Source organism: Octopus sinensis, linkage group LG1 (assembly GCF_006345805.1).
Source record: "Octopus sinensis linkage group LG1, ASM634580v1, whole genome shotgun sequence".
Classification (NCBI taxonomy): Eukaryota; Metazoa; Mollusca; class Cephalopoda; order Octopoda; family Octopodidae; genus Octopus; species Octopus sinensis.
Genome location: NC_042997.1, coordinates 205,494,890 through 205,508,319, shown reverse-complemented (window position 1 = coordinate 205,508,319; position 13,430 = coordinate 205,494,890). Strand labels below are relative to the sequence as shown.

Genomic DNA, 13,430 nt, shown 5'->3' with positions numbered 1-13,430 from the left:
TGTTGGCATTTCGCAGCTGCTGCTGCAAAAATACTTGTTCAGTTCTCAATGTTGATGATAGTGGTGGTGGTGGAATCATTCACTTTGTTATAATTATTGTTACTTCTAAATACACCCACCTCTCTGTTGCTGGTGTTGCCGTTGGTATTGGTTGTGTTCTCATCGATGTTTTTGTTGTTGTTATTCATTCTGTTATTGTTTTCTGTTATGCTTCTCTGCTCTGTGCTGTTCGATTTGTTATTTTCTGTGTTGATATCAGTTATCATATAATTTTCCACATTATTCCTGTTTGGGTAGTTGGTGGTTACATTTTCATTTTCTATTCGACTATCGAGGGATTGTGTGTTCTCCATTGTGTCTCTGTTCTTTATCAAAATACTTCTTTGTTCTTTACGGTTTATTTTATCACTGTCCAAAAGCACTGTGGTGCTTTTGGATTTGTTATCAATTTTGTTCCTGAAATTGCTTCTTGTGTCAGTGAAAATTGCATTTTCATGATGTCTCCTGCTGTCACAAATTGGTTTGTTTTGCATTAGAAAGTTACACCCCTCCACACCATTTTTCACTTGTGAACGTGTAAACATTTCACAAATGCTAATATTTGGGCACTAAGCCCCAATATTATTCAATTCTTTTTTGGCAGGGACAAAGACTATTGTCTTATGCTCCTTTTTAAACAATAATATCAACAAAGACAGTAGTTTTGAGAACAAAAATACCTGTCAAGCTTCTATCGATGTTCTAGCCTTCCAACCAGTATAATAATAATAATTAATAATATAGATGTTTTCGATCTAGTTTGAATTCTTTGCAATCAAATTTGAATTTTTCAATTGGTGCTCAACCCTTGAAAAAAATTAGTTAAACTACATCGGCCGTAAGGGAATACATGTTTATCTTATCTAACTCGTCCAGTAGAGCCCACTGTTACTCGAACTTCAATCTAATCCCAAGCTTGGGACAACAAACTTGAGTTGGATAAACTTGAATAGTACGCTCTTTGCTCTTTATAACCGTTTTATGAAGTCACTTTTTTTGTTAAAATATTGTTCAATTTGCAGCTCCTCAAAGCAAATGGACTGGTTCTTTTAAGAGGGATCATGGGTTTGAATCTCTGACCGGGTGATGTGTGTGTTTATGAGCGGAACACCTAAGCTCCATGTTTTTCACGCTTGATTACCAACTGAAAAATTCAAATTTGATTGCAAAGAATCTAAACTAGATCGAAAACATCTATAATAAGAAGTACACTGAGAGTATGTGAACCTCCACCAAGGTAACACCAACCTCCTCTCAACGATTGGCCAGAGATGGGTTTTAAAATGAGAATATCTGAAATAAACTCAACTGCTCTCACAAACGAGAATACTAAAAATGAACCTGACCTCTTTCAAAAATTAAGTTAAAAAAATGGAAAATAATGCAGAATCCTTGTCTGGTACCTGATCAATCCCAATGGTAGTCATGGAATGTGAAGGTGGGTGTGCAGGCCATATTTGTAATGCTGTGTGTATGTCGTCTGCAGTGGGAACAGGGACAGTTCTCTCTATGAAGGTCCTTTTTAGTTTATCCACTAATATAGTGTCTTTACGATCATTAAAGTCTAAAATGAAAAATTTATCCATGCATGAAAGAAAATGGAAAGGACCTGTATACGGTGCTGTTAACAGAGGTTTAAAAACATCGTTGTGACCACGCGTGACACTTGTGAAGACCTGTGAGGCAAGGAAATCAAACCAAATCAAAATAGATGAACATCAATGGAATTGTATCTTTGTGGTTCCGAAGTACCGGTGGCACACAAGAAAACCCATCCGATCGTGGCCTTCGCCGCCACATCTGGCACCTGTGTCGGTGCACATAAAGAACCATCCGAAAGGACCCGGCGACGTAGACAGTACCTGTGCATACCTTCCTTCTTGTGACACTTGTGAAGACCTGTTGAGGCAAGTGAAAATCAAATCAAATCAAACAAATCAAAATAGATGAACATAAATGGAATTTGTATCTTTGTGGTACCAGTGCCGGTGGCACACAAGAAAAATCATCCGAACGTGGCCGTAGCCAGTACCGCATAGACTGGCCTCCGTGCTTTGGGGACGTAACAAACACCATCCGATCGTGGCCGTCCGCCAGCCTCATCTGGCACCTGTGTCGGTGGCACATAAAAACACCATCCGAGCGTGGCCGTCTGCCAGCTCGTCTGGGCACCTGCCAGCCTCATCTGGCACCTGTGTCGGTGGCACATAAAAACACCATCCGAGCGTGGCCGTCTGCCAGCCTCGTCTGGCAACTGTGTCGGTGGCCATAAAAACACCATCGAGCGTGGCCGTTCGCCAGCCTCGTCTGGCACCTGTTGTCGGTGGCACAAAAATCACCCACACACTCTCGGGTGGTTGGCGTTAGGATTAGGAAGGGCATCCAGCTGTAGAAACACTGCCAGATCTGACTGGCCTGGTGCAGCCTTTTCGGGCTCCACGACCCCAGTTGAACCGTCCAACCCATGCTAGCATGGAAAACGGACGCTAAATGATGATGATGATCTGATGATAGCATACTTCCATAGGTCTCGGTCTCTAGTCATCTCCTCAGTGAGACCTAAAGTTCGAAGATCGTGCTTCACCACCTCGTCCCAGGTTTTCCTGGGTCTGCCTCTTCCACAGGTTCCCTCAACCGCTAGGGTGTGGCACTTTTTCACACAGCTATCTTCATCCATTCTCATCACATGACCATACCAGCGCAAACGTCTCTCTTGCACACCACATCTGATGCTTCTTAGGTCCAGCTTTTCTCTCAAGGTACTTACACTCTGTCGAGTATGAACACTGACATTACACATCCATCGGAGCATACTGGTTTCATTTCTTGCGAGCTTACGCATATCCTCAGCAGTCACGGCCCATGTTTCACTGCCATGTAGCATGGCTGTTCGTACACATGCATCATACAGTCTGCCTTTTACTCTGAGCGAGAGGCCTTTTGTCACCAGCAGAGGTAGGAGCTCTCTGAACTTTGCCCAGGCTATTCTTACTCTAGCATTTACACTTTCAGCACACCCGCCCCCACTATTGACTTGGTCACCTAGGTAACGGAAACTATCAACTATTTCTAGTTTTTCTCCCTGGAAAGTGGCAGAAGTTGGTCTCAGAGCATTTTCAGTGTTTATTGCTCCTGAGCATCTGCCACATGCAAAAACTATCTTCCTAGTTAGCCTTCCTTTGACATTGCTGCACCTCTTATGTGTCCATAGCTTACACTTGGTGCATCTTATAGAGTTTCTACCTACACCTTTTCTACAGATCGAGCAAGGCCATCTACCTGAAGGCATTTGTAATTTGTCTACCTTACTACTTATTAGGACTTTCGTTTTAGCTAGATTGACTCTAAGGCCCTTCGATTCTAATCCTTGCTTCCACACCTGAAACTTCTCCTCCAGTTCTGATAGTGAAGTAAATATAACGAATAATCCAGAATCTTTGTCTGGTACCAGATCAATCCCAAAGTCTAATCAGTTCCTGCCAGTCATGAGACCAAACATCCCTGAAAGTTTCATATGAATCCATAAAGCAGTTCTTGAGATATTTGTCCATGGTCAAAGAAACAAACAAACATGACTGAAAATAATACCTCTACCTTCGCTAAAGTGGAGGTAATAATAACAATAATAATAATCATAATAATGATAAATATATATAAAACATTCTATGAATATATAGCAAACAGTTCAACAGTTCCAAACAAAAGAGGGACTCACAAAAACCAAAGCCATCCCCATTAGAAGAGGAATATTCCAGGGAGACACACTCTCTCCACTTCTTTTTTGCTTGGCACTGACATCTTTACCTAACATGCTAAACAGAACTTGATGCGGATACAACTATTACAGCCAAACAATATATGGATGACCTAAAAGTGTACACTACACATGATAAACAGCTGGAAACATTACTACAGACAGTACATGGATTTACCAAAGAAACTAATATAAAATTTGGCTTACAAAAATGTGCCAAAGCAACCCGGAAAAGAGGAAAACTAGTTAAGAGTAGCAACATCACACTAGATAAAGCAAATGAAATAAGACAATTATACCAAAGCCAGATATACAAATATTTAGGAATCAATGAACTAGATATGATACAACACACACAAATGAAAGAGATAATATAAAAAGAATACTATAGATGAGTTAGATAAATACTGAAAACAAAGCTCCATGTGAAAAGCAAGATAATAGGTATTAACACTTTAGCCATTCCTGTTATAAGTTACAGCTATGATATATCCTTAACTGGACTCTAAATGAACCAATCAAAATAGACTGGAAAACAAGGAAAACTGGCTAAGAAGGAATATATTTACAGATACGACAGAGTTGGAACTTATGTACACTGGAAGCTATGCCAATATTATGGAATAACAACAGAGAAAAGATGGTATAAGCACACACCAGAAAAGGTCACAGAAAACGAGAAAGCAACCATACTCTGGGATATGCCAATACACACAGATAGAGAAATTAAAGCCGACAGACCAGATATAGTTGTCAGAGATCATGAAGAAAAAAAATGCTTTCTAATTGATGTATCAATACCAGCAGATGACAACGTGTCTCTAAAAGAAATGGAGAAACTCTCAAAATACAAAGACCTGGAAATAGAGGTAACCAGAATGTGGAATCTAAAAACAGAAACAATTCCTACCATAGTAGGTGCATTAGGCATGATAAAAAAAATATTCAGACAAATACATAACAAAAACACCAGGACTTACAAACACATAAAACATACAGAAAATTGCACTACTAGGCACTGCACACATCCTACGCAGAACACTTTCAATACAGTAAAAATAAGAGCATCAGAACAAACCACAGCACACATCCAAGGCATACAGGGCTGCGTTGGGTAGTACAGTGAAAGCACGTTATAAAAATAAGGCTACTGAATAATAATAATAATAATAATAATAATAATAATAATAATAACAATAATAATAATAATAATAATAATAATAATAATAATAATATTAATAATAATAATAAAAATAATAACCAACCATTTGTTATTCATGGATGAATTCAAACTTTATGGTAAAGATGAAGCCCAAGTCAGTTCCCTTGTTGATATGGTGTATAATTTCAGGGTTGATATCAGAATGGAGTTCAGACTGAGAAAGTGTGGTGTGTTAGTCTTGAAGAGAGGCAAAATCAAATGTATGGATGGGCTATCAATCCATTTAAAGCCGAGCACTTATACAGACTGAGTCTGTATAAATCTTATTCTGACCGTTTAATTTTGACTTAAGGATCCTTAAGTCAAAATTAAACGGTCAGAATAAGATTGAAGCTATGAACACTGGGGTGGTTTCACTCCTAAGATGCGGAGCAGGGGTAATCACATGGACAGTAGGTGAGCTAAACAGCTTAGACAGAAAGACAAAGAAGTTACTAACTACGTATGGGCACTCTGCACAAAAAGTGACACAGACAGACTATATGTAAGAAGAAGAAAAAGAGGGGGAAGAGGACTTATTGGATGCGAACACAGCATTAGAGCAGAAGAAAACAACATAGCATGGTATGTAAGCAATGCTATGGAACTGCTATCATTGGAAGTAAGAAGGTCAGGCTTGTGTAGGATGGAAGATTGTAAAGATAAAGCACCATACAAGAAATTGAAAACGAAGGAAACTGAAAATAGGTAGATAAAGAACAGAATGCATGGACAATTTCATAGGGATGTTGAAGATAAGACAGACAGAGAAAAAAGATGGCTGTGAATGACTAAAAGTGATTTAAAACCAAAAACGAAGACACTAATCTGTGCTGCCCAAGAGCAAGCACTAAGAACAAACTACATAAAATACAGAATAGACAACACAGCAGAAAGTGATAAGTGCAGAATCTGTGGACAAAATGGTGAAACCATATGCCATATTACCAGCCAATGTATGCTACTAGCCCAGAAGGAATATAAGAGACACCATGACAATATGGCCAGGCTTGTCCATTGGACACTTTGCAACGAGTGTGGACTTGACAGAACAAAAAAATTGGTACAACTACACACCTGAAGGCATCGTCGAAAATTGAAATGCAAAGATCCTATGAGATTTTATGATTCAGTGTGACCATGAGATAGAGAATAGAAAGCCGGACATAGTCTTAATTGAGAAAGAAAACAAACTATGCTGAATCATAGACATAGCATGCCCAGCTGACAACAAGGTATGCGATAAGGAAGAAAGAAAAGTCATTAGGTATGACAGGCTAGCTTGGGAAGTTAAGCAGTTGTGGTCGATGAAAAAGGTAGCAGTGGTACCAATAATTGTCGGAGCCCTGGGAACAGTGAAAATCTTGAGAAGTACATGGAATAAATAGGGGCTGCAATAAGGGTGGAGCACCTGCAGAAAACAGCACTGTTTGGAACCGATCGAATACTGCAGAAGGTGCTCAAAAAATTAGAGGTGTTACCTTAGTTCACAGGTAGTGAACAGCTGACACTGTAGCACATCTCCAGCATTAGGAGCTGTGCAAAGGCAATAATAGTAATAATAATATTCTCTTGAAATCAAATCTCAACTCAAGGAACTTAGTGCCATCAGCATATGGGCTGTTGCTGTAGTTCGTTATAGTGCACCCCTATGGAGATGGACACAAGATAAGATTGAGCAACTCGATCACACTACCCGAAAGACAATGACGATGCATGGTGCCCTCCACCCTTTAGGAAAATGGACACAGGCTCTACATGAAGAGAGGTAAGGGTGGACATGGGCTGATTAGCATATGGGAGTGCATCAACGGTGGAAGAAGAAACATCATCATCATCATCATCATCATCATCATTTAACGTCCGCTTTCCATGCTAGCATGGGTTGGACGGTTCAACTGGGGTCTGGGGAGCCCGAAAGCTGCACCAGTCCAGTCAGATCTGGCAGTGTTTCTACAGCTGGATGCCCTTCCTAACGCCAACCACTCCGAGAGTGTAGTGGGTGATTTTATGTGCCACCGACACAGGTGCCAGACGAGGCTGGCAAACGGCCACGCTCGGATGGTTTTTTTTATGTGCCACCGACACAGGTGCCAGACGAGGCTGGCAGACGGCCACGCTCGGATGGTGTTTTTTATGTGCCACCGACACAGGTGCCAGACGAGGCTGGCAGACGGCCACGCTCGGATGGTGTTTTTATGTGCCACCGACACAGGTGCCAGACGAGGCTGGCAGACGGCCACGCTCGGATGGTGTTTTTATGTGCCACCGACACAGGTGCCAGATGAGGCTGGCAAACGGCCACGATCGGATGGTGCTTGTTACGTGCCCACAGCACGGAGGCCAGTCGATGCGGTACTGGCTACGGCCACGTTCGGATGGTTTTCTTATGTGCCACGTGCCACCGGCACTGGTACCACAAAGATACAAATTCCATTGATGTTCATCTATTTTGATTTGTTTTGATTTGATTTTCACTTGCCTCAACAGGCCTTCACAAGTGTCACAAGAAGGAAGGTATGCACAGGTGGACTGACTACGTCCCAGGTAGGGGCCATGGGTTATGGCCTGACTAGTCTTGCCGGGTCTTCGGATGGTGTTTTTATGTGCCACCGACACAGGTGCTAGATGAGGCTGGCGAACGGCCACGATCGGATCGGATGGTGTTTGTCATGTGCCCACCGCACTGACTACGGCACTGATGGATTGCCACCATGTTCCCACAGCACGGAGGCCAGTCGATGCGGTACTGGCTACGGCCACGTTCGGATGGTTTTCTTGTGTGCCACAGGCACTGGTACCACAAAGATACAAATTCCATTGATGTTCATCTATTTTGATTGACTTTCACTTGCCTCAGCAGGTCTTCACAAGTGTCACAAGAAGGAAGGTATGCACAGGTGGATCGACTACGTCCCAGGTAGGGGCCACGGGATATGGCCTGACTAGTCCTGCCGGGTCCTCTCATGCACAGCACACTTCCATAGGACTCGGTCTTCAGTCATTTCCTTGGTGAGACCTAAAGTTCGAAGGTCGTGCTTCACCACCTCGTCCCAGGTTTTCCTGGGTCTACCTCTTCCACAGGTTCCCTCAACTGCTAGGGTGTAGCACTTTTGCACACAACTATCTTCAGCCATTCTCGTCACATGACCATACCAGCGCAGCCGTCTCTCTTGCACACCACAACTGACACTTCTTAGGTTCAACTTTTCTCTCAAAGTACTTACACTCTGACGATTTTGAACACTGACATTACACATCCATCGGAGCATACTGGCTTCATTTCTTGCAAGCTTACGCATATCCTCAGCTGTCACGGCCCATGTTTCACTACCATGTAGCATGGCTGTACGTACACACGCATCATATAGTCTGCCTTTTACTCTTAGCGAGAGACCTTTTGTCACCAGCAGGGGTAAGAGCTCTCAAAACTTTGCCCAGGCTATTCTTACTCTAGCAGTTACGCTTTCTGCACACCCACCCCCGCTACTGACTTGGTCTCCTAGGTAGCGGAAGCTATCAACTACTTCTAGTTTGTCTCCCTGGAACGTGGTAGAAGTTGGACTCTGCACATTTCCAGTGTTTATTTCTCCTGAGCATCTGCCACAGACAAAAACTATTTTCTTAGTTAGCCATGGTAGAATATTTGGTAAACGGCAAACAAGACTTGCTACAGTATGCTGCTAGTGCAGAAAGAGTTAACAAAAGGAACTTGAGGGTAATCAGGAATTCTGATCACGAACAGCCGACGAGAGAGAAGAAACCCTACTCCGTATGGAATTGCATGGTCAGTTACACTGTGGAACCAACAAATTAAAAGACAAAGAAGCATCATAGAATGGCTCAACAAGGGTGACCTAATCAAAAATACTGAAAGCCTAATCATTGCGGCCCAGGACTCAGTGAAAAAGAATATATACCACACAAGTGCAACGGATCTCTGCAGAATGTGTGGGAAGAGAGTTGAAAGTGTGACTCACTGTTAGTGCTTGAGAAAGTCTTGCGCAGGAAGAGTAGAAGCGTAGACACGACAAAGTAACCCAAAACTGGCTACTTTGCCATAAGTATGGATATGAGGTTATGGGTGCTTGGTACCAACATACACCAGAAAAAGTAATGAACGAAAAGGGGAAGGCAAAAATCCTCTGGGACTTTGATTTCCAGACAGACAAAGTGTAAGAGAACTGAAGGCCAGATATAGAAACCTTTAGGAGGGACAAACAAAAGTGCCAAATAATCGATTTGGCAGGGCCAGGAGATCAACACATCATCATGAAATAAAGAGAAAAAGGTTGATAAATATGGAAACCTGAGAATTGAGATTGCTAAGATGTGGCAGGTACAAGAGTCGAACATAAAGGTTATCCCTATTGTCATCGTAGCATTGGGTTCAATACCATCCAATCTGAAAAAAACATCTGAAGTCCTTAGAGATACCCTGCAATCTAGATGTATTGCAAAAGTCAGCATTACTTGGAATTGTGTAAAGTATTGTCTGCCTAAGGTCCTTCTTGTGACTTGACAAACACTGCAAACCCCGAGTAGACACAATATCTTGGATCAACAATCTCACGATATTGTATACTGTGCGACATCTATATCAATAATAGCAATCATAATAATAATAATAATAATAATAATAATAATAATAATAATAATCATTAATCATTAATAATTAATAATAATCATCATCATTATTTAGTGTCCGCTTTCCATGCTAGCATGGGTTGGACCGTTCAACTGGGGTCTGGGAAGCCAGAAGGCTGCACCAGGCCCAGTCTGATCTGGCAGTGTTTCTATTGCTGTATGCCCTTCCTAACGCCAACCACTCCGTGAGTGTAGTGGCTGCTTTTTACGTGCCACCGGCACAGGTGCCAGACGGGGCTGGCAAACAGCCATGGACAGATGGTGCTTTTTACGTCCACCGGCACAGGGGCCAGGCAAGGCTGGCAACGGCCAAGATTGGATTGTGCTTTTTATGTGCCACCAGCACAGAGGCCAGTCGGGGCGGTGCTGGCAACGGCCACAGTCGGGTGGTGCTTTTATCGTGCCACCGGCAGGGAATGATAATAATGATAATAACATTAATCATATTTATAATAAACAGTGTTTAATAGAGACGGTGTGACAAAACACCATAATATTCAATATCAACAAACAAATTGTTTACCTTTTGAATGAAATCTTTCCTTTTCCTGTTTATCCATCATTCCTTCATTTTCGTCTTTATTTAGGAGATATTCTTCAAATTTCTGTAAAATTCAAAATAATGAGGTTACATTTTAGTAATAGGGTAGTTTAAACAGACCTGGTTCACCATATTATATTAAAAGACTATTTTCTATTTCAAGGGACAGTGTAGGTGTGTTTTGGGGGGGAGTAATGTGGAATTGAAAAGAAGCTTTTGTTTCTCTTTCAAATATCAATGATTTGGGGGATTGGTCTTTAGAGGTCAGAATGGTGTGAGTGTGTGTGTGTGTGTATATATATATATATACATGTGTTTGTGTTTGTGTGTGAGGGCCGCTTTTGATTGGTCCCAGGGTTTATTGTGGTGTAAATAGGTGTGTCTGTGTGTGTTTTATATTTGGTAGGATGGTGTGTGTATATGTGTGCCCATTTGTGTGTGTGTATGTGTGTGTGGTTAATGTTTGTTAGTGTGTTGTGTGTGCACTAGTGTGTGTATGTGTTTGTTCATATGTGTGCATCTGTGAGTGCATGTGTATTCTTGTGTATTTTGTGTTGGTGGGGATGTTATATGTGTGTAGGTGAGTGTGTGTGTGTGTATATGTGTGTCTGTATGTGCGCGTGTGTATGTTTGTGTGTTTTTTTGTGTTGGTGGGGATGTTATGCGTGTGTATATGTGAGTGTATGTGTGTTGTGTCTGTTTGTGTTTTAAATGTCCTTGTGGTGTGTGTGTGTGAGGGTGCATATGTATGTGTGTGGGTATGTGTGGATGTGTATGCGTGTGTAAGTGTGTTGTATTTATCAGGGGCTCTGTGTGTCTATGTGTGTTGGGTTTATCTGGGTGTGTGTGTGTATGCGTTTTGTGTGTGTTGGTATTGAGTATGTGTTTGTGTGTGTGTGTGTGTATATATGTGGGTATGGTTTATGTAGTTCTGTAGTTTCCGGGTGTGTGTGTGTGTGTGTGTCTGTTGCATTTGTGAGTGATTTGTTTTGTTTGTATTGTTAGTGCAATGTGTGTGTATACGTGTAGGAGTGTTTGTGTGGGTGTGTTCAGGTGTCTTGTATTTGTCAGGGAGGTGTGTGTCATTGTGTGTGTGCATGGTTGTGTGTATGTATGTTTGTGAATGTTTGTTGTGGTTGTAATGTGCGTGTATGTGTATTTTTTCTTTTGAATGTGAGTGTGTGTGTGTGATTTTATTACTGGGGTGCGGGCGTATTGTATGTGTGTGTGTACAGGTGTGTGTAAATGCATGTGTGTTTGTGTGAGTTGTGTTGTAGTTGCATGTTTGTTTGTGTATCTGTGTATGTGTGGTTGTAATTGTGTGAATGTGATTTGTAATTTCGGGGTGGTGTGTGCAGGTGTGTGCATGTCTGTGTTTACATATGTGTATATGTGTGTGTGCGTGTTGGTTATGGATGCTAAAATCTTATTGCAAGTGTATGTGGATGTGCGTTTTTCCTGGGATGTGTGAGGGTTTGTGCTCGAGTGTGAGGATATTGTGCTTGTGCAAGTGTATTTGCGTCGGAGGTTGGCATTGTTTTTGTGTGTGTGTGATTTTGTATATCTGTATGTGTTTCTGTGTGTGTTTGTTTTGGATGTGTACCTGGGGGGTATGTTAGAGTATGTTTAGTTGTGGTCTGTATTTTTGAATAAGATTATTTTCCCTATTTATTTGTGTTTGGTCAGTGGTGTTGTCTGGGCATTGGTATAGTGGAAAACTAGGAATTCGGGGGACTTGTTGTGTGCACAGAGGTCTAAGTGTCCACTTAGTGGTATCTGTCTCGTGGTGGGGTCCCTCAGTTGTTGTCGGTGAACTGTCATCCTTTCTCTGAGGGTAGTCTTTGTGGCACCCTTCACACCTTATGATATAGAGTAAATTTTTTGATGCACAGGTGAAAGTATTTTTTATGACAAAGGTGTGTTCCGACTGGAATTTGTACACTGATCCTTCAATGAGATGGATGCAAGTCCTGCAGTTGGAACGACCACATTTTTTGACGGTGGGTGGTGAGTTTGTGTTGTGTAATTTTGCATTGTGAGTAGGTTTTTTAGGGATTTGGGTTGTATTTTACTTTTTATTATTTTACGAGTTGTGAGTAAATTTTTTAGATGTGGGTCTTGATTTAGCTGTGGAATGTTGTATATAATTGTGTAAGCTTCTGCATTTCTTCGATTGTGTGTTGAGAGACAGGGGAGGCTATTTACTGTACTGTGGATGTGTTTTGGTTTTCGTAAGTCTTGGGTGTTAATTGATTTGGCCCGTTCTATTCCGTTGTCCACTAGTGATGCTGGATAATGTCTTTTGAGAAGAATTGCCCTTAGTTCCCGGAGTCTTCTATTTCGTGTTGTGTCATTTGAGACAATTGTGCAGATTCTTCTTGCTAAGTTGAAGGGGATATTTGTCTTTGTGTGTTTTGGGTGATTGGAGGTGAATAGAAGGTATTGTTTAGAGTCAGTGGGTTTGTAATGGATGTCAGTTTCAATGTTGACGCCTTTTTTAATGATTAGAATGTCAAGAAAAAGGAGTCGGTCCTGACTATAATCCATTGTGAATTGGATGTGGTTGTGTACACTGTTGATAAAGTTTTTGAAGTCAATAAGCTGGTTGAGTGTGTGGGACCATAGGATGAGGCAATCATCTAAGTACCATTTCCAATTCTCCAACAGGTATTTGTGGAAAGATACAATACCAATATTCCTCTGAACTTTTTAATAATTTTTTCTGTAAATTGTTTTTAACATTTTCTTAGAATGTATATATATATTGTAATCTTTTGTGCCCAATATTTTGATGAACTTGTTAAACTTTTTTATATTTTCTCAAAATTTTCCCGTGTAAACTGTTTTTAACAAGTTCTAATTATTATCAAAGAATGTATATATATATTGTAATATTTTGTGACAATCAGTACCTAACACAACAAAGCTTTTACATGTTACTTTTGACAATGTTTTTCTAAAAAAGTGAAACCGATGAAGTAAATAAACATCTTTTAAAATTGCATTTTTAAACCTTCTTTCATATATAATTCCTCTCGTGCAGTACCTTACAACTCCACTTTGTTATATATATATATATGGATTTCATAGACAGGAAGTGAAACAAATCAATCGTATATATATGTATGTATATATGTAAGTGTATGTGTTTTGGTATTGGCAACATGACTGACAATGGTCAGAGACTACTTGAATTTTGCACATACCATAACCCGTGCATCACCAACACATTCTTTGCCAGAAAGACA

The 13,430-nt window shown here is 40.9% G+C and overlaps 1 protein-coding gene across 4 annotated transcripts in view; it reads right to left on the bottom strand.

Moving 5' to 3' along the window:
• Nucleotides 1-13,430, bottom strand: part of LOC115209594 (protein mono-ADP-ribosyltransferase PARP14-like) — a 140,928-nt gene that overhangs the window by 86,357 nt on the left and 41,141 nt on the right. For 2 of the 4 annotated variants that reach the window (XM_029778036.2, XM_036508678.1), the window contains exon 7: nucleotides 10,165-10,246. The exons of the other annotated variants lie outside the window; for them this stretch is intronic. In XM_029778036.2, coding sequence (XP_029633896.1) covers nucleotides 10,165-10,246 — 82 coding nt within the window. The remainder of the gene's footprint in view (nucleotides 1-10,164; nucleotides 10,247-13,430) is intronic. 4 annotated transcript variants of the gene reach the window in all.